Source organism: Scyliorhinus torazame, chromosome 16, assembly GCF_047496885.1.
Source record: "Scyliorhinus torazame isolate Kashiwa2021f chromosome 16, sScyTor2.1, whole genome shotgun sequence".
Lineage (NCBI taxonomy): Eukaryota > Metazoa > Chordata > Chondrichthyes > Carcharhiniformes > Scyliorhinidae > Scyliorhinus > Scyliorhinus torazame.
The window spans coordinates 197,563,364-197,585,250 of NC_092722.1; the positions used below are offsets into that span (position 1 = coordinate 197,563,364).

Here is a 21,887-nt window from a genome sequence, read left to right on the forward strand (position 1 = left end):
CTGGGGGTCAAACCCTAACCACAGAGAAAGTTCAAATGTCACATAAGGGCCGTGATTCTCCACTGCACTCTGGTATTCAACCATACTTAATCATTTTTTGGGCCTTGAAAAGTTTCTCCCCGGTCAAACCCACACTTGGAAATGTTTTCATCACTGAGGAGCTGAACCCGCCAGCAATACCGGCATCTCAGAGATCGGACTGCCTTTTGAAAGGATGCCCTGATCTCTAAGTGAGCTTCAGGGTCTCCCACACCCCCACCCGTGGGTAATGTCAGTCACGCACACATGGGCATTACCCCACACATCCTCAATAATAATCTTTATTATTGTCACAAGTAGGCTTACTGCAATGAAGTTACTGTGAAAAGCCCCTAGTCACCACATTCCGGCTCCTGTTCGTGTACACAGCGGGAGAATTCAGAATGTCCAAATTACCTGAAGTGAGGGCACCCTGTTATGGAGTCGCTAAAGGCCCCCCTTTTCAGTCCTCCCCACCCCCCATTCACCCCACTTTTCAGGATCCCCACCCTTAATTGCCCCAACCTTTATAAGGCCCCTTCACCTCCTCACCCATCATAACCCCCATTCCTCTTTTCATGGGCATGGCCCCCCCTTAGGCCCAGACCCTTGGCAGAGTCACCTTGACACCTCCACCCTGGCACCAGGCCAGTGCGCCTGCCAGCCAGGCAGTGCCTGCTGCCAGGGGGAGAGTCAGGGGGCCTTCCTGCCATGTCCCCAACCACCTAGGGGCCTCCAATGGCAGAGGGAAACCCCCCAGGTGCCATCATGCCTGCTCCACGGTTATGTGGACCAATACTAAATGGTCTCCTGGCGAGGTCTCGCTGGGGAGCCCGTTAGTTCTTGGGCACTGGGAGAATCCGTCGTCTACTATTTAAATGAACTGATCTGGATCTTGCCCAGCGCGAGCGAGGTTCAATAGCCTCATTGCGTCAATGCGTCGGGCTCAAACAAAGGAGATTACAATGGGATGAGAGAAGAACTAGCTAAGGTAGACTGGGAGCAAAGACGTTATGGTGAAACAGTTGAGGAACAGTGGAGAACCTTCCAAGCAATTTTTCACAGTGCTCAGCAAAGGTTTAAACCAACAAAAAGGAAGGACGGTAGAAAGAGGGAAAATCGACCGTGGATATCTAAGGAAATAAGGGAGAGTATCAAATTGAAGGAAAAAGCATACAAAGTGGCAAAGGTTAGTGGGAGACTAGAAGACTGGGAAATCCTTAGGGGGCAACAGAAAGCTACTAAAAAAGCTATAAAGAAGAGTAAGATAGATTATGAGAGTAAACTTGCTCAGAATATAAAAACAGATAGTAAAAGTTTCTACAAATATATTTTTTTAAAAAGAGTAGCTAAGGTAAATATTAGTCCTTCAGAGGATGAGAAGGGAGATTTAATAATGGGAGATGAGGAAATGGCTGAGGAACTGAACAGGTTTTTTGGGTCGGTCTTCACAGTGGAAGACACAAATAACATGCCAGTGACTGATAGAAATGAGGCTATGACAGGTGAGGACCTTGAGAGGATTGTTATCACTAAGTAGGTAGTGATGGGCAAGCTAATGGGGCTAAAGGTAGACAGGTCTCCTGGACCTGATGGAATGCATCCCAGAGTGCTAAAAGAGATGGCTAGGGAAATTGCAAATGCACTAGTGATAATTTACCAAAATTCACTAGACTCTGGGGTGGTCCCGGCGGATTGGAAATTAGCAAACGTGACACCACTGTTTAAAAAAGGAGGTAGGCAGAAAGCGGGTAATTATAGGCCAGTGAGCTTAACTTCGGTAGTAGGGAAGATGCTGGAATCTATCATCAAGGAAGAAATAGCGAGGCATCTGGATGGAAATTGTCCCATTGGGCAGACGCAGCATGGGTTCATAAAGGGCAGGTCGTGCCTAACTAATTTAGTGGAATTTTTTGAGGACATTAACAGTGCGGTAGATAACGGGGAGCCAATGGATGTGGTATATCTGGATTTCCAGAAAGCTTTTGACAAGGTGCCACACAAAAGGTTGCTGCATAAGATAAAGATGCATGGCATTAAGGGTAAAGTATTAGCATGGATGGAGGATTGGTTAATTAATAGAAAGCAAAGAGTGGGGATTAATGGGTGTTTCTCTGGTTGGCAATCAGTAGCTAGTGGTGTCCCTCAGGGATCAGTGTTGGGCCCACAATTGTTCACAATTTACGATTTGGAGTTGGGGACCAAGTGCAATGTGTCCAAGTTTGCAGACGACACTAAGATGAGTGGTAAAGCAAAAAGTGCAGAGGATACTGGAAGTCTGCAGAGGGATTTGGACAGGCTAAGTGAATGGGCTAGGGTCTGGCAGATGGAATACAATGTTGACAAATGTGAGGTTATCCATTGGTTTACAGGTGCAACAGGTGATTAAGAAGGCAAATGGAGTTTTGTCCTTCATTGCTAGAGGGATGGAGTTTAAGACTAGGGAGGTTATGCTGCAATTGTATAAGGTGTTAGTGAGGCCACACCTGGAGTATTGTGTTCAGTTTTGGTCTCCTTACCTAAGAAACGACCTACTGGCGCTGGAGGGTGTGTAGAGGAGATTCACTAGGTTAATCCCAGAGCTGAAGGGGTTGGATTACGAGGAGAGGTTGAGTGGACTGGGACTGTACTCATTGGAATTTAGAAGGATGTGGGGGGATCTTATAGAAACATATAAAATTATGAAGGGAATAGATAGGATAGATGAGGGCTGGTTGTTTCCACTGGCGGGTGAAAGCAGAACTAGGGGGCATAGCCTCAAAATAAGGGGAAGTAGATTTAGGACTGAGTTTAGGAGGAACTTCTTCACCCAAAGGTTTGTGAATCTATGGAATTCCTTGCCCAGTGAAGCAGTAGAGGCTCCTTCATTAAATGTTTTTAAGATAAAGGTAGATAGTTTTTTGAGGAATAAAGGGATTAAGGGTTATGGTGTTCGGGCCGGAAAGTGGAGCTGAGTCCACAAAAGATCAGCCATGATCTCATTGAATGGCGGAGCAGGCTCGAGGGGCCAGATGGCCTACTCCTGCTCCTAGTTCTTATGTTCTCATGATGAGGCCGGTAAATCAAGTGCATGGTCTCTCATTTCACTTGCAGGCTGTGACGGGAGGTGTGCTAAACACCATCACCTGAAACAAAGATTCTTGTTTTACTTTTGCTGATTATTTTACCCGTTTCCACCCCTCTGTGTTTGTCTGTCTTGTGTGTATGTAGCACGTGGGGGGGCAAGTTAAAGTGGGAAGTTAGGAATTAGTTTATTGTTAACCAGTTGTATTTGCTGCATATTTCATTATAGTTCTTGTTATAAATAAACAGTAATTGCCCTTCAGAAGGTGGGGGTGAGCTGCCTTCTTGAACCGTTGCAGTCCCTGAGGTGTAGGTACACCCACAGTGCTGTTAGGGAGGGAGTTCCAGGATGTTGCCCAGTGACAGTGAAGGAACGGCGATCCATTTCCAAGTCAGGATGGTGAGTGACTGGGAGGGGAACCTCCAGGTGGTGGGGTTCCCAGGTATCTGCTGCTCTTGTCCTTCTAGATGGTAGTGGCTGTGGGTTTGCAAGGTGTTGTCGAAGGTGCTGTGTTCTGATTGGTCTCAAAAAGGAAATTCCGCCTTCCTCTCTACATTCTGACAAAACATCTTGTCAAGAAACCTGTGTGAGAGAAGGTTCAGAGCCGAGATTTGGATTCCAGCTAACAATGGTTTTCAAATGAGTTTCGAGCAGATTTGAAGATGGGATTAGTTCAAGCAGCGGAAGCCAGAGGAATCATTGGAAGCAGAGCGTCCCAGGTCAATCCAGTTCACTTTCTGCCATCCTCATAATTGGTTGGCATATTATTAATTTCTTGACTGATCACATTGATCGATCTCTATGAAATAGAGAAATGTGCTCAGGTATGTGGGCAGAAGATGGAGTGGGACTAATTGATTCGCTGAAGCTGATGGCACAAAGGGATTCTTTCTGAACTGCATGGTTCTATGAGCTGACTGAAGGCCATTGGCCCCTTTACCCTTCCTCTGATTGGATCATAGCATCATAGAATCTACAGTCTGCACCAGCCCTTGGAAAGAACACTCTACTTAAGCCCACACCTCCATCCTATCCCCATAACCCAGAAACCCCATCTAACCTTTTTGGACACTAAGGGGAATTTATCATGGCCAATCCACATGACCTGCACAGCTTTGGACTGTGGGAGGAAACCGGAGCACCCGGAGGAAACCCACGCAGACACGGGGAGAACGTGCAGACTCCGCACAGACAGTCACCCAAGCCGGGAATCGAACCTGGGACCCTGACGCTGTGAAGCAACAGTGCTAACCACTGTGCTATCGTGTTGCCCACACAGTGTCCCACCACACACACTCCAATAAATACATCAACTCAAAGATAAAAGTAAATTTTGCGGATGCTGGAATCTGAAACAAAAGCAGAAAATACTGGACCATCTGAGCAGGTCTGACAGCCTCTGTGGAGAGAGAAGGGAGCGAACGCTCGGAGTCTGGGTCGGAAGCTCCGTTCTCTCTCCACAGATGTTGTCAGACCTGCTGAGATTTTCTGTTTTTGAAATGCAGCAACTCCCCGTGTACCTTACTGAAATGTTCCAACAGCATCTTCTGCTTGGCCTTTTCATAGGGGTCTGTGGGCAGCAGGCGTTTGGCAGGGTACTTGTCATCCAGAAACTCGCAGGTGATTGGAGAATCATAAACCAGCTCATTCTGGCAGGTCTCCAAAACTGGAACCAAGCCAAGAGGATTCTTCTCAAAGAACCAGTCAGGCTTGTTCATCAGGTTGATATTAATTGTTTCGTACCTGGAAGAGAATAGGGTAGGGTTAAAATCCCAATAACCATGACAAGCTTGCCAATTTGGAAAGTTAATATATCATACAAACATTCAGGTTAAGCAAATCCCCTTCAACTGGGCCAAACCTCATCATACACAGCCTGGAGGTGAGATAATGTGGCCAAGTTCACATCCAGGAAGGATCTAAACCTGATTTGCATGAATTTGCATGAATTTGAATCCATTCTAATATACTTACTGTGTTAATGTGCATCTTCAGCCCTCACTGAATGTTCCCTCCAGACGTGAAGGTCGGGGTGAATTACCGCTGCTTTTTAACAAGGTGCCATGACCTTCGAGAGGATGGAAGGGGGTTACCATCACTGCCGCCACCTACTGGCAGGGAGTCCGAGGGGACAGAGCCTGCTGGGCAGCTCTGGAGAGGAGTGGGAGGGACGCAGGGGTGACTGGGGATGAAGTGGAGGGAGGGGCGGGGGCGGGGGGCTCGGGAATATCCAGGGTGGGTGTCGCAGCTGGTGTGGATCATCCTGAAGGCTGCGGGGTGTGCTAGTCCGGGGCACGGGGGTATGGGCAGCTGCGGGGGGGTGGGGGGGGGGTGGGGGGGGGGGTATGGGCAGCTGCGGGGGGGGGGGGGTGGCCTATGATGAGAGTCAAGGAGGGGGCCTACCACGGAGAAGCCAAAACGATGCCCACCCAGGGTAACCGTTCAGGAGTCTTTAGTGTAGAAGCCTGACAGCAATGAGGTGTCGGGATGGTGCAGCCTGAGCAAGAAAGGTGCTCATTGGCTTTGCCTACCCCTGAAGCAGAAAGGAATTGTCCTCGAACATCCCGGAGACTCCTGCTCGTCAAACTAATTGGCCTTCCAGATTGTTCTGGGAAGTTGCCGGGCATGCCCAGCTGCTACCTGAATGTCTGACAGAAATAGATGTCCAGAGGAATTGGAGAATGTCATATCGAAAATGAAATTAAAACCAGACATCCTGCTCAACACTGAAATGTGATTACAGAATAATGTACAAGAGAATAATGTCAGCTGCCCACAGACTCAAAGTTTAGCAATAGGTGAATACTCAGGGTTGAAGTCTAAATGTTTGGGTACATGGGCTGAAGAGGCACTGGGTTTGGTTTTGTGCCAAAATGGTGCCTGTCAGTGAGGATTCATTCGTCCCCAAGACAGACATTACCGTCCAGTTGATCCGGCCCATTAGGGATGTGCAAGCATAGAGATCTCCTGTCAGAACCCCCAGCGAGGTACAGAATAAGATAGGGGAGTTCCTGACGAGAGGCCAAAGGCGACTTTGGGTTGGTGAGGGAAAAGGTCAGGACCAGCCCCGCAATGGAGATGAGAGGTCGTCTGAGCTGTGAGTGAGCGTTAGCCAACTGCATCCAGTTCTGGGAGGCTAATGGGTCAGGGGAGGGACTGATGTTAACTGGAAGCGAAACTAACCTGACTGTCTTCCAAATGGGATTCTATGGTGAGGGGGGAACGATGCGTAAAGAGTAAATATAGTTGCTGAGCAATTAGAGGCCCTTACAAGGGAAAAAACATTCCTTTGTTCTTGAGTTTTAAATGATATGCTACGGCAATTGTAGATAGACAAGCTGGAGTGGGGCAGCTTCCACAGCTCTGCTAAAAGCAGTAGTTTTAGGAAGCTAGAGAGGGAACATCTCTCTTAGCGTTGCTATAAGAAAAGCCATACAATGGAATAATGGTTAATTTAATTTAATTAGTGTCACAAGTAGGCTTACATTAACAATGAAGTTACTGTAAAAAGTCCCTAGTCGCCACACTCCGGCGCCTGTTCGGGTACACAGAGGGAGAATTCAGAATGTCCAATTCACCTAACAGCGCGTCTTTCGGGACTTGTGGGAGGAAACCGGAGCACCCGGAGGAAACCCATATCTAAATGGCAGCTAGTTAAGGAAACTAGAGGAATGAGAAGCCGTTTCTAGGTGGTCTGATGATAAAGGTACAAGAACAGCAGACTGTTTAGTTGAGACATACCGAGCTGGGAGGCACAGTGGCACAGTGGTTAGCACTGCCGCCTCGCGGCACCGAGTATCCGGGTTTGATCCCAGCCCCAGGTCACTGTCCGTGCGGATTCTCCCCGTGTCTGCCCAAAGATGTGCAGGGTAGGTGGATGGCCACACTATTATTATAATTGCCCCTTAATTGGAAAAAAAGAATTGGGACTCTAAATTTATTTTTTTAAAAGACAGACAAAGCTGAGAAGAAACCTGAGATGCCAGATAGAAGAAGTGATTTTCAGGCTTTTGAGATTTTATTACAGCCTGTGGAATATGAATTGAGATACCTGTGGGATTTGGTGGCTAGACAAGTGTGTAAAAGCAGGAAAGACGAAGAAATAGTGAAAGGGGTTGGTGTAAGAACTGGAGTGGATTTGCTGGTAGAAGTGGAGCGGAAGCTCTGTTCACAAGGGTCTTTTGGAAAAGGTGGACTGGATTTTGGGATGCAAACCACTAATGGAAAGCATGATTATGAGTGAGGTTTTAAAGCGTGTTTTGTGAGTGGAGTTTGGAAACTCTCATATGACAATCATCGAGGGGGATTCTGAGGAGAAATCCAAGGACTTGGACTCAGAGCGGAAAGTGTATTTGACCACAGCCAATCTGTGTGCTTTAAAAAAGGGACTTTGTGTGCTAATGAGACCATTGTAGCTTCAAATGTATTCTGCAATCCGCGTGAAGCTCAAAACCTGCTTAGCAAAATGAAAAAGAATTAAAATCGCTTATTGTCACAAGTAGGCTTCAAATGAAGTTACTGTGAAAAACCCGTAGTCGCCACATAGGAATTGTTAACCTAAGGCAGGAGTAAAGGATTGTTGTATTATAATCCTATTTTTCCATGTTTAATAAATGTTTTTTCTTGTTGCTAAGACTAATTAGCGGTCTTGTGACTCTGTTCCTCCACGTTTTATAAAAAAATAAAAGTTATGCGGTTGGATTATCTGTTTCTGAGACTAAATGTTTACGCCAGCGCAGGATCCGTGGAGTTCCACAACAGCAAAACTGGTGTGGGACCTGGACCGACGCAGCGACCAATAAGGGCTAGCTCCGGCACCACGTGGAACACAATCGATTCTAATGAGAAACGGTGCCGGATTTACCGTATTCGTGATTGACACTCAGGAGGCTGACAAGCTGCAGCCGCACACTGCACTCCCCGTACACACTGCACTCTCCACACACACTGCACTCCCCGTACACACTGCACTCCCCACACACACTGCACTCCCTGTATACACTGCACTCCCCGTACACACTGCACTCCCCACACACACTGCACTCCCCGTACACACTGCACTCCCCGCACACACTGCACTCCCCGTACACACTGCACTCCCCGTACACACTGCACTCCCCGTACACAGTGCACTCCCCGTACACACTGCACTCCCCACACACAGTGCACTCCCCGCGCACACTGCACTCCCCACACACACTGCACTCCCCGTACACACTGCACTCCCCACACACACTGCACTCCCCGTACACACTGCACTCCCCGTACACACTGCACTCCCCACACACACTGCACTCCCCACACACACTGCACTCCCCGTACACACTGCACTCCCCGTACACACTGCACTCCCCACACACACTGCACTCCCCATACACACTGCACTCCCCGCACACACTGCACTCCCCGTACACACTGCACTCCCCGTACACACTGCACTCACCGTACACACTGCACTCCCCACACACACTGCACTCCCCGTACACACTGCACTCCCCACACACACTGCACTCCCCACACACACTGCACTCCCCCCACACACTGCACTCCCCCCACACAATGCACTCCCCGTACACACTGCACTCCCCGTACACACTGCACTCCCCGCACACACTGCACTCCCTGTATACACTGCACTCCCCGTACACACTGCACTCCCCACACACACTGCACTCCCCGTACACACTGCACTCCCCGCACACACTGCACTCCCCGCACACACTGCACTCCCCGTACACACTGCACTCCCCGTACACACTGCTCTCCCCGTACACACTGCACTCCCCGCACACACTGCACTCCCCGTACACACTGCACTCCCCGCACACACTGCACTCCCCGTACACACTGCACTCCCCGTACACACTGCACTCCCCACACACACTGCACTCCCCGTACACACTGCACTCCCCGTACACACTGCACTCCCCATACACACTGCACTCCCCACACACACTGCACTCCCCACACACACTGCACTCCCCACACACACTGCACTCCCCGTACACACTGTACTCCCCGCACACACTGCACTCCCCGTACACACTGCACTCCCCACACACACTGCACTCCCCACACACACTGCACTCCCCGTACACACTGCACTCCCCGTGCTCACTGCACTCCCCGTACACACTGCACTCCCCGTACACACTGCACTCCCCGCACACACTGCACTCCCCACACACACGGCACTCCCCGTACACACTGCACTCCCCGCACACACTGCACTCCCCGCACACACCGCACTCCCCGTACACACCGCACTCCCCGTACACACTGCACTCCCCGCACACACTGCACTCCCCACACACACTGCATTCCCCGCACACACTGCACTCCCCACACACACTGCACTCCCCGTACACACTGCACTCCCCACACACACTGCACTCCCCGTACACACTGCACTCCCCGCACACACTGCAGTCCCCACACACACTGCAGTCCCCACACACAAACTGCACTCTCCCCTCACACACTGCACTCCCCATACACACTGCACTCCCCGTACACACTGCACTCCCCGTACACACTGCACTCCCCGTACTCACTGCACTCCCCGTACACACTGCACTCCCCGTACACACTGCACTCCCCGTACACACTGCACTCCCCGTACACACTGCACTCCCCGTACACACTGCACTCCCCGTACACACTGCACTCCCCACACACACTGCACTCCCCACACACACTGCACTCCCCGTACACACTGAACTCCCCGTACACACTGCACTCCCCGTACACACTGCACTCCCCGTACACACTGCACTCCCCATACACATTGCACTCCCCACACACACTGCACTCCCCGTACACACTGCACTCCCCGTACACACTGCACTCCCCACACACACTGCACTCCCCATACACACTGCACTCCCCGTACACACTGCACTCCCCGCACACACTGCACTCCCCGTACACACTGCACTCCCCGTACACACTGAACTCCCCACACACACTGCACTCCCCGTACACATTGCACTGCCCACACACACTGCACTCCCCGTACACACTGCACTCCCCGTACACACTGCACTCCCCGCACACACTGCACTCCCCGTACACACGGCACTCCCCCCACACACTGCACTCCCCGTACACACTGCACTCCCCACACACACTGCACTCCCCGCACACACTGCACTCCCCGCACACACTGCACTCCCCGTACACACTGCACTCCCCGCACACACTGCACTCCCCGCACACACTGCACTCCCCGCACACACTGCACTCCCCGCACACACTGCACTCCCCGTACACACTGCACTCCCCGTACACACTGCACTCCCCGCACACACTGCACTCCCCGCACACACTGCACTCCCCGCACACACTGCACTCCCCGCACACACTGCACTCCCCCCACACACTGCACTCCCCGCACACACTGCACTCCCCGCACACACTGCACTCCCCGTACACACTGCACTCCCCGCACACACTGCACTCCCCGCACACACTGCACTCCCCGTACACACTGCACTCCCCGTACACACTGCACTCCCCACACACACTGCACTCCCCACACACACTGCACTCCCCGTACACACTGCACTCCCCGCACACACTGCACTCCCCGCTCACACTGCACTCCCCGCTCACACTGCACTCCCCGCACACACTGCACTCCCCGTACACACTGCACTCCCCAAACACACTGCACTCCGCACACACACTGCACTCCCCACACACACTGCACTCCCCGTACACATTGCACTCCCCGCACACACTGCACTCCCCATACACACTGCACTCCCCGTACACACTGCACTCCCCGTACACACTGCACTCCCCATACACACTGTACTCCCCGTACACACTGCACTCCCCACACACACTGCACTCCCCCCACACACTGCACTCCCCCCACACACTGCACCCCCCGTACACACTGCACTCCCCGTACACACTGCACTCCCCACACACACTGCACTCCCCGTACACACTGCACTCCCCGTACACACTGCACTCCCCGTACACACTGCACTCCCCGTACACACTGCACTCCCCACACACACTGCACTCCCCGCACACACTGCACTCCCCGCACACACTGCACTCCCCACAAGCACTGCACTCCCCACACACACTGCACTCCCCACACACACTGCACTCCCCACACACACTGCACTCCCCGTACACACTGCACTCCCCGTACACGCTGCACTCCCCGCACACACTGCACTCCCCGTACACACTGCACTCCCCGCACACACTGCACTCCCCACACACACTGCACTCCCCACACACACTGCACTCCCCGTACACACTGCACTCCCCATACACACTGCACTCCCCCCACACACTGCACTCCCCGTACACACTGCACTCCCCATACACACTGCACTCCCCGCACACACTGCACTCCCCACACACACTGCACTCCCCACACACACTGCACTCCCCACACACACTGCACTCCCCATACACACTGCACTCCCCGTACACACTGCACTTCCCGTACACACTGCACTCCCCGCACACACTGCACTCCCCGTGCACACACTGCACTCCCCGTGCACACACTGCACTCCCCGCACACACTGCACTCCCCACACACACTGCACTCCCCGTACACACTGCACTCCCCGTACACACTGCACTCCCCACACACACTGCACTCCCCGTACACACTGCACTTCCCGTACACACTGCACTCCCCGCACACACTGCACTCCCCGTGCACATACTGCACTGCCCGTGCACACACTGCATTCCCCGCACACACTGCACTCCCCCCACACACTGCACTCCCCGTGCACACACTGCACTCCCCGCACACACTGCACTCCCCACACACACTGCACTCCCCGTACACACTGCACTCCCCGTACACACTGCACTCCCCGTACACACTGCACTCCCCGCACACACTGCACTCCCCGCACACACTGCACTCCCCGCACACACAGCACTCCCCGCACACACTGCACTCCCCGTACACACTGCACTCCCCGTACACACTGCACTCCCCACACACACTGCACTCCCCGTACACACTGCACTCCCCGTACACGGAAGGCGGGAGAATAGAAAAGCAATAGTTGTAGGAGATTCAATGGTTAGGGGAATAGATAGGAGATTCTGTGGTCGCGAGCGAGACTCCCGGAAGGTATGTTGCCTCCCGGGTGCCAGGGCCAGGGATGTCTCGGATCGTGTCTTCAGGATCCTTAAGGGGGAGGGGGAGCAGCCAGAAGTCGTGGTGCACATTGGTACCAACGACATAGGTAGGAAAAGGGGTGTGGAGGTAATAAACAAGTTTAGGGAGTTAGGCTGGAAGTTGAAAGCCAGGACAGACAGAGTTGTCATCTCTGGTTTGTTGCCGGTGCCACGTGATAGCGAGGCTAGGAATAGGGAGAGAGTGCAGTTGAACACGTGGCTGCAGGAATGGTGTAGGAGGGAGGGCTTCAGGTATTTGGATAATTGGAGCGCATTCTGGGGAAGGTGGGACCTGTACAAGCAGGACGGGTTGCATCTGAACCAGAGGGGCACCAATATCCTGGGAGGGAGGTTTGCTAGTACTCTTCGGGAGGGTTTAAACTAATTTGGCAGGGGAATGGGAACCGGATTTGTAGTCCAGCAACTAAGGTAGCCGATATTCAGGACGCCAAAGCGTGTAATGAGGCAGTGGGGAAGGGAACACTGACAAAGGAGAGTATTTGCAGGCACGGAGATGGGTTGAAGTGTGTATACTTCAACGCAAGAAGCATCAGGAATAAGGTGGGTGAACTTAAGGCATGGATCGGTACTTGGGACTACGATGTGGTGGCCATCACGGAAACTTGGATAGAAGAGGGGCAGAAATGGTTGTTGGAGGTCCCTGGTTACAGATGTTTCAATAAGATTAGGGAGGGTGGTAAAAGAGGTGGGGGGGTGGCATTATTAATTAGAGATAGTATAACAGCTGCAGAAAGGAAGTTCGAGGAGTATCACCCTATTGAGGTAGTATGGGTTGAAGTCAGAAATAGGAAAGGCGCAGTCACCTTGTTAGGAGTTTTCTATAGGCCCCCCAATAGTAGCAGAGATGTGGAGGAACAGATTGGGAAACAGATTTTGGAAAGGTGCAGAAGTCACAGGGTAGTAGTCATGGGTGACTTTAACTTCCCAAATATTGAGTGGAAACTCTTTAGATCAAATAGTTTGGATGGGGTGGTGTTTGTGCAGTGTGTCCAGGAAGCTTTTCTAACACAGTATGTAGATTGTCCGACCAGAGGAGGGGCAATATTGGATTTAGTACTTGGTAATGAACCAGGGCAAGTGATAGATTTGTTAGTGGGGGAGCATTTTGGAGATAGTGACCACAATTCTGTGACTTTCACTTTAGTAATGGAGAGGGATAGGTACGTGCAACAGGGCAAGGTTTACAATTGGGGGAAGGGTAAATACGATGTTGTCAGACAAGAATTGAAGTGCATAAGTTGGGAACATAGGCTGGCAGGGAAGGACACAAGTGAAATGTGGAACTTGTTCAAGGAACAGGTGCTACGTGTCCTTGATATGTATGTCCCTGTCAGGCAGGGAAGAGATGGTCGAGTGAGGGAACCATGGTTGACAAGAGAGGTTGAATGTCTTGTTAAGAGGAAAAAGGTGACTTATGTAAGGCTGAGGAAACAAGGTTCAGACAGGGCATTGGAGGGATACAAGATAGCCAGGAGGGAACTGAAGAAAGGGATTAGGAGAGCTAAGAGAGGGCATGAACAATCTTTGGCGGGTAGGATCAAGGAAAACCCCAAGGCCTTTTACACATATGTGAGAAATATGAGAATGACTAGAGCGAGGGTAGGTCCAATCAAGGACAGTAGCGGGAGATTGTGTATTGAGTCTGAAGAGATAGGAGAGGTCTTGAATGAGTACTTTTCTTCTGTATTTACAAATGAGAGGGGCGATATTGTTGGAGAGGACAGTGTGAAACAGATTGGTAAGCTCGAGGAAATACTTGTTAGGAAGGAAGATGTGTTGGGCATTTTGAAAAACTTGAGGATAGACAAGTCCCCCGGGCCTGACGGGATATATCCAAGGATTCTATGGGAAGCAAGAGATGAAATTGCAGAGCCGTTGGCAATTATCTTTTCATCCTCACTGTCAACAGGGGTGGTACCAGGGGATTGGAGAGTGGCGAATGTCGTGCCCCTGTTCAAAAAAGGAACTAGGGATAACCCTGGGAATTACAGGCCAGTTAGTCTTACTTCGGTGGTAGGCAAAGTAATGGAAAGGGTACTGAAGGATAGGATTTCTGAGCATCTGGAAAGACACTGCTTGATTAGGGATAGTCAGCACGGATTTGTGAGGGGTAGGTCTTGCCTAACAAATCTTATTGAATTCTTTGAGGAGGTGACCAAGCATGTGGATGAAGGTAAAGCAGTGGATGTAGTGTACATGGATTTTAGTAAGGCATTTGATAAAGTTCCCCATGGTAGGCTTATGCAGAAAGTAAGGAGGCATGGGATAGTGGGAAATTTGGCCAGTTGGATAACAAACTGGCTAACCGATAGAAGTCAGAGAGTGGTGGTGGATGGCAAATATTCAGCCTGGATCCCAGTTACCAGTGGCGTACCGCAGGGATCAGTTCTGGGTCCTCTGCTGTTTGTGATTTTCATTAATGACTTGGATGAGGGAGTTGAAGGGTGGGTCAGTAAATTTGCAGACGATACAAAGATTGGTGGAGTTGTGGATAGTAAGGAGGGCTGTTGTCGGCTGCAAAGAGACATAGATAGGATGCAGAGCTGGGCTGAGAAGTGGCAGATGGAGTTTAACCCTGAAAAGTGTGAGGTTGTCCATTTTGGAAGGACAAATATGAATGCGGAATACAGGGTTAACGGTAGAGTTCTTGGCAATGTGGAGGAGCAGAGAGATCTTGGGGTCTATGTTCATACATCTTTGAAAGTTGCCACTCAAGTGGATAGAGCTGTGAAGAAGGCCTATGGTGTGCTCACGTTCATTAACAGAGGGATTGAATTTAAGAGCCGTGAGGTGATGATGCAGCTGTACAAAACTTTGGTAAGGCCACATTTGGAGTACTGTGTACAGTTCTGGTCGCCTCATTTTAGGAAGGATGTGGAAGCTCTGGAAAAGGTGCAAAGAAGATTTACCAGGATGTTGCCTGGAATGGAGAGTAGGTCTTACGAGGAAAGGTTGAGGGTGCTAGGCCTTTTCTCATTAGAGCGGAGAAGGATGAGGGGCGACTTGATAGAGGTTTATAAGATGATCAGGGGAATAGATAGAGTAGACAGTCAGAGACTTTTTCCCCGGGTGGAACACACCATTACAAGGGGACATAAATTTAAGGTGAAAGGTGGAAGATATAGGAGGGATATCAGAGGTAGGTTCTTTACCCAGAGAGTAGTGGGGGCATGGAATGCACTGCCTGTGGAAGTAGTTGAGTCGGAAACATTAGGGACCTTCAAGCAGCTATTGGATAGGTACATGGATTACGGTAAAATGATACAGTGTAGATTTATTTGTTCTTAAGGGCAGCACGGTAGCATTGTGCATAGCACAATTGCTTCACAGCTCCATGGTCCCAGGTTCGATTCCGGATTGGGTCATTGTCTGTGCGGAGTCTGCACGTCCTCCCCGTGTCTGCGTGGGTTTCCTCCGGGTGCTCCGGTTTCCTCCCACAGTCCAAAGATGTGCGGGTTAGGTGAATTGGCCAATGATAAATTGCCCTTAATGTCCAAATTGCCCTTGGTGTTGGGTGGAGGTGTTGAGTTTGGGTAGGGTGCTCTTTCCAAGACCCGGTGCAGACTCAAGGGGCCGAATGGCCTCCTTCTGCCCTGTAAATTCAATGATAATCTATGATTAATCTAGGACAAAGGTTCGGCACAACATCGTGGGCCGAGGGGCCTGTTCTGTGCTGTATTTTCTATGTTCTATGTACACACTGCACTCCCCGTACACACTGCACTCCCCACACACACTGCACTCCCCCCACACACTGCACTCCCCGTACACACTGCACTCCCCGCACACACTGCACTCCCCGCACACACTGCACTCCCCGTACACACTGCACTCCCCGTACACACTGCACTCCCCGCACACACAGCACTCCCCACACACACTGCACTCCCCGCACACACTGCACTCCCCGCACACACTGCACTCCCCGTGCACTCCCCGTACACACTGCACTCCCCGTACACACAGCACTCCCCGCACACTCTGCACTCCCCACACACACTGCACTCCCCACACACACTGCACTCCCCACACACACGGCACTCCCCATACACACGATCGCAGCCAACAAGATGGCATTGGTTGCGCTGGACCGCGCCCATCCCGCTGATGGGTCAGCTGGGGCCAGAGGGCATCTAAGGGGTGGCCTGTGGGGAGATCCATATGGTCTGTGGCCTTAAGTTTACAGTGGGCTGACAGCAGCGTGCCCAGCTACATGGTTACCTGGCAGGCTGTAGCAATGGTGTTCCATGCCCGTCCACCCCAACCCCACAGCCCCACCTCCTGGCCACCCCCCCCCCCCCCCACCCCCACCCCACCCCCGCTCCTCCACTGGCCCAAATTTTCAGAAAATTACATAGTTATTACAGCGCAGAAGGAGGCCATTATCGTGTCTGCATCAACTCTCCAAACGAGCATCGTGACTCAGTGCGATTCTCTTGCCTTTTCTCCGTACCATTGTTTCTATAATTCTGGTTGATAATGTTCCTGTCAATCTCCTTGGTTGTTTTACCACGGTAAGGTGCTGTATAAATCGATGAATCCAAGACTAACAGCTGAGGTTATTGTTTGAGGGTTTTTAGTGAGATGATCCTTTAATCGCTGATCTGTCTAAGCCCAGTCCCTGACAGATACACTGTGAACTCTCCAGCGTGCAATCCTCTGACCAGCTCCCCCCCTCCTCCGCTGCCTCCTCTCCTGTGGTGGGTCACCTCTCTCCTGATACCAGTCCTGAACGTGCCTATCAATTTCTAACCCCTGACCCTGGCATAGGCAAAACCTGCGGCCAATTCCAAAACCCTCAGTACAGCTCCCTCCTGATCTCCTGAACCTTTTGAGCAAAGCTGCGAGAGGTCAGAAGAAGCTGAACTTCTCTGTATAAAAACTCTCAACTTTCCGTCCATCACTGGACTACTCCCTTTATTTAGGAATCTTTCAAGTTCCTTTGTGGATTCGTTCGGAACACGCATTACTCTTCAAGTGTGACCTCCGACATTGATGGAATGGCCAGCTTGCTGGGTTATCTGGAACCCAGCTGATAGAATGACTGCCCCATTGATGAGTCCATTCAACTCCCTCCTATTAATGGACCAATAGTCTCAGGAGGTTAGAAAAATGAGAGATTGATCTTATTGGACCATCCAAGATTCTGAAGTACCTTGACAGAGCAGGTGTTGAGAGATTATTTCCCATGACTGGGGGAATCTAGAACACAGGAGCACAGTCTCAAGGTCATGACCTAAATCTCTGCATTCACAACTTTGTGAATCTTTGGAATTTTGTGCCTGCTCCTTCGTTGAATAGATCCCAAGCTGGGATTGATAGATTCAGGACCTCCGCATGATGAAGGGTTAGGAGGGCTCAGGGAAGTGGAGTTGAAGAAGATCAGCGATGATCAGCAGGCTCCAGGGGCACTATGATCTTCTCCTGTTCCTATTTCCTGTTGGGATACCCAAGGCAGCCGCGAGAGGGACACGCCTGGCTGCTCGGGATCATCGAGTCTGCCAAAGCTCTGGGAGTAACTCAGCATTAACTCTGACAAAACACTTAGAAATATTTCTCTTACTTGATTCCCTTGGCTTCCAGGACCAGGCGAGTGCGATGAGCGAATGGACAGTATTTCATACTGTACACACGGATCAATCCTGCTGGCACAGGGCCTGGGACAGGACTTCCTGGAAACAGAGAAAAGAACATCATCCAGCATTTAAAAAATGGACAATTGTCAGATTAGCCGCTAAACGTCCAGGGTTAGGAAACTGGCAGTGTGCAGTTAACCAACACCCCAGTGAATCACTTACCTGGATAGGTGGGGGATTACAGAGCCAGGTACAGACCGATAAGAGGAACCACATTCATTAGCAACTGAGGTGTGCTGTGATATTCAATATTTGTTAAGAACAATTGTATCTGGCTAACTTGATTGAGTTCTTTGATAAAGTGATGGTGAAATGAGAACAGTTGATGTGTATTATGTACTTTCAAAAGAGGGTTGATGAAGGACACACCTAACATGTTGACGAAAATGAAGCCTGTGGGATTAAAGGGTCAAAAACAGGGTGGATACACGTTTGGGTAAACATCGTAATAGACAGTTGTGACAAATGGATGGCAGTGGTGCAGTGTCTGAGAGGCAGGGTCGAAATAGATTCAAGAGAAACTTTCAAAAGGAAGTTGGATAAATACTTGAAATGGAAAAATTAGCTGGAGAGAGAGTAGGAGAGTCAGCTTGATTGCATAGTTCAATCAGAGAGCTAGTATAGGCACAATAGGCTGAATGGCCTCTTCCTGTATTCGCTGGTTCTGTCAAATATATTGATTGTGAATGAAGATTGCTGGTCACCAAGCACCAGGCAGGGGGCTTAATTTTATCACGGTCCCTGGAAACTGGCTGTGGGGACGAGAGGACTCATTAAATTGTGGCGGTGGGGTTGGGAAGGGAGCCTGTCACTAATCCCCACAACGGCAAGTCAGGAGCCACCGCACCACTGATTCAATCCTGTGCTCAATTATCAGTCATTTCATTCCCCACTGGCGTCTGCTGGTGTTGGGATTCCCGTCATGTGGGAAGACAGCCAGGTGGAGGAGTGGGCGGGGGTCTCCTTTCCTGGCTGCCCCATGGCCCATGGAGGCCCCCCCCCTTCCCAGGCAGCCATGTTGCCCCCCACAGTTCAGACGCTGCCACTCGTAGGTTCAATTCTCTAATCCCCTGGGCTTGTCTGCCTGGCTCTAGCTCAGTAAATACAATTCCCACCTGCTCCCCAAAGACACCTCAACCTGGAGGTTCCCTCAACATCTCCCTCTCTGGCTGGCACAGCCCAGCTGATTGGGCAGGCTGCCATTCTTCACTTTGTGTCGCCAGTATAATAGCCCTAAGGTCCTGCCCTGTGTCCCACTTCCATTCCCAGCAGCAGGACGTCCAGGATTCATGGCAAAATTCAGGTCAATGTTGCAGATATTGGGAGCACGGGAACGCACATACAGAACAACCAAACAGATCGATGGGGCAGCGGGATGCACATCAGTACAGAAAACAACAAATGAAAAACTCTCGCACAGAGACAAACTCATCAACAGAGAGTTAAACGGTCAAATTGATACTCAGTCATACTCACAGACACACACGCAACTCACACACGCACACTCACACACGCACACTCACACACGCAACTCACACATGCACACTCACACACGCACACTTACACTTGCACACTCACACATGCACACTCACACATGCACTTACACATGCACACATACACGCACGCACACTTACAATTGCACACTCACACGGTCACACTCACACACGCACTTACACTTGCACACACACGTGCGCATGCACACTTACACATGCACACACACACACTTGCACACTCACACACGCACTTACACATACACACACACACTTATGCATGCACGCTCACACTTGCACACTCACGCAGTCACACATGCACACTCAAACACACACACACGCACATATGCACATGCACAAACACATGGACATTCACATGCACATGAACACACACACACACACAGGCACACACACACAGGCTCACACTCACACATGCACAGGCTCACACTCACACATGCACAGGCTCACACTGACACACACATGCACACATGTACAGGCAAATAAACATGTAGAGGGACAGAGATTAAAAAGAGAAAGTGAGGCAGAGACAGAGATCGCAAACACAAGGTAGTGACCGAGAGACAGAGACGCCAGTCAGAGACTCTCTCAGCCGTTCATTCTATTACCTTTTGCCAGAGATTTTGCAGACATATTTCAGGCTGTGATAAACTTGCACCACTTTTAGGGATGGATGTTGGACAGAAATTAACTGCGACTGAATCACTCAGAAACCAAGGTCTTTGAATGTAACCAGTAGAACCAGTCAGACCAGACCCGCCCCTAAAGTGTCCCAGTTAAATGTATTTTCCAGCTGAGTCACTGCATAAATATTGAAACAAAAAATCACTGTAGCCAAGGCCAGAAAGAGGAACAGTAAATTCTTGACCGACCAAAGGCAGGAATGGGGGGAGGGGGCGGTACTGAAAATGACAGGAATTACCAGATGGTGCTACTTAGTTAAGCATTTATAGCTTGAATACATAAATATACTTAACTGCTGTGCCACATTGACAGATTTTAGCTTTGTTTGGACAACTGTACATGTTGCAAATGATCTGGGCTTTCAATGAACCCAAACTAGCTGGGCAGGCATTGTCAAACTCAGGGGTGCGACCCGCGGGTGGGTTGCGGGCGGACTCGGGAGGGTCGCGGAGGTGTCCGTCGCGGCGCTCCCGATCGCGCAAATCTGTGCACAACAGCCGCAGCAGTCGGCTGTTAATAACGCTGGCGGCAAGCGGCCTACAACATGGCTGCGATGATGTAAAATAATTGCGGCCGCGCGCATGCGTGTCCAATCACCGGTGCACACACGCAAAACTATGTGCGGCTACTTTTTTTTTAAAAGGTCGCGGCTTTTGTTTTACAAGTTCAGGGGGGGTTTATTCATTTTATTAATTTAATTTTTATTTCTTTCATTTATTTTACTCATTTTTTTTTACAAGTTCGGGGGATTTTATTTGATAAAATTTTACAGGCAGAAAATGCAGAACTTTGGACAGATGGAGACTCCATACTTTCCGACACCGGAAGGCTTCACCTTCATCCACCAGGTTCCATTGGAGGAGCGAGTACGAGGGCCAAAGGGACCCAAAACCATTTCCTCCACTTTTGTCAGCAGCAAACAAGGTAAAAGAAAATGGTAGAAAATGTCACGCAGGTCGGCCGCGTGGGTCGCGAAGGTCGGCCGGCGTGGGTCGCGAAGGTCAGCCGGCGTGGGTCGCGAAGGTCGGCCGGCGTGGGTCGCGAAGGTCGGCCGGCGTGGGTCGCGAAGGTCAGCCGGCGTGGGTCGCGAAGGTCGGCCGGCGTGGGTCGCGAAGGTCGGCCGGCGTGGGTCGCGAAGGTCGGCTGAGTTGGTTCCCGAAGGTTGGCCGGTTCGTAAAAATGGGTCCCCGGAAAAAACGTTTGAAGAACACTGGACCAGAGAGTCCTGAGAGTTCAACGCACAAGATCAAAGTCACAGTAGCGTGTTCAAAACCGAACTCAGTGATCCCACAACCTGCAGATTAGACCAAGGCTCTGCAATCCTGTCATAGCTGCTCATGAATGGTGGTGGTCAATTAAACCACTAACTCAAAGGCAATTAGGGATGGGCAATAAATGCTAGTCTAGCCAGTGACACCCACATTGCGTGAAAGAATAAAACAAGTGGACGATGCTCCATCAATGTATCATGTATAAGGACAGCTTCGTCAATGTGTTCTCAGTGAGAGGCTTTACTGAACTGAATGGGCATGCCAGCCTACAGTGAGCGTGTCTCATGGCAGAGTCACATGACCATGGCAAGCCAGGGGGTATAATTTGTAAAGGTTGTCTTTTCCAAAACTCCAAATCCCTCTTCCCATGCCAAACAAAAGATCCAAATGCCCCCCCTTTGCTACAGAGAATAAAAGACAAGTGTGCATACACGATCCTGTCTGACTGTGAGTTACCCGAGTTACTCACTGTACACCCACCATGCATTAACGCCTGTTTGTTCTACTAATCAGT

At 50.7% G+C, this 21,887-nt stretch overlaps 1 protein-coding gene across 1 annotated transcript in view; it reads right to left on the bottom strand.

Annotated features, from left to right (window-relative positions):
- The window catches only part of LOC140393372 (glutathione S-transferase omega-1-like), a 45,667-nt gene extending 25,469 nt beyond the window's left edge, over positions 1-20,198 (bottom strand). Inside the window, exons 1-3 of the mRNA XM_072479756.1 lie at positions 20,027-20,198; positions 17,838-17,946; positions 4,603-4,825 (exon numbers count right to left, since the gene is read on the bottom strand). Coding sequence (XP_072335857.1) covers positions 4,603-4,825; positions 17,838-17,946; positions 20,027-20,051 — 357 coding nt within the window. The 5' untranslated portion in view covers positions 20,052-20,198. The remainder of the gene's footprint in view (positions 1-4,602; positions 4,826-17,837; positions 17,947-20,026) is intronic.
- Positions 20,199-21,887: the final 1,689 nt, after the last annotated feature.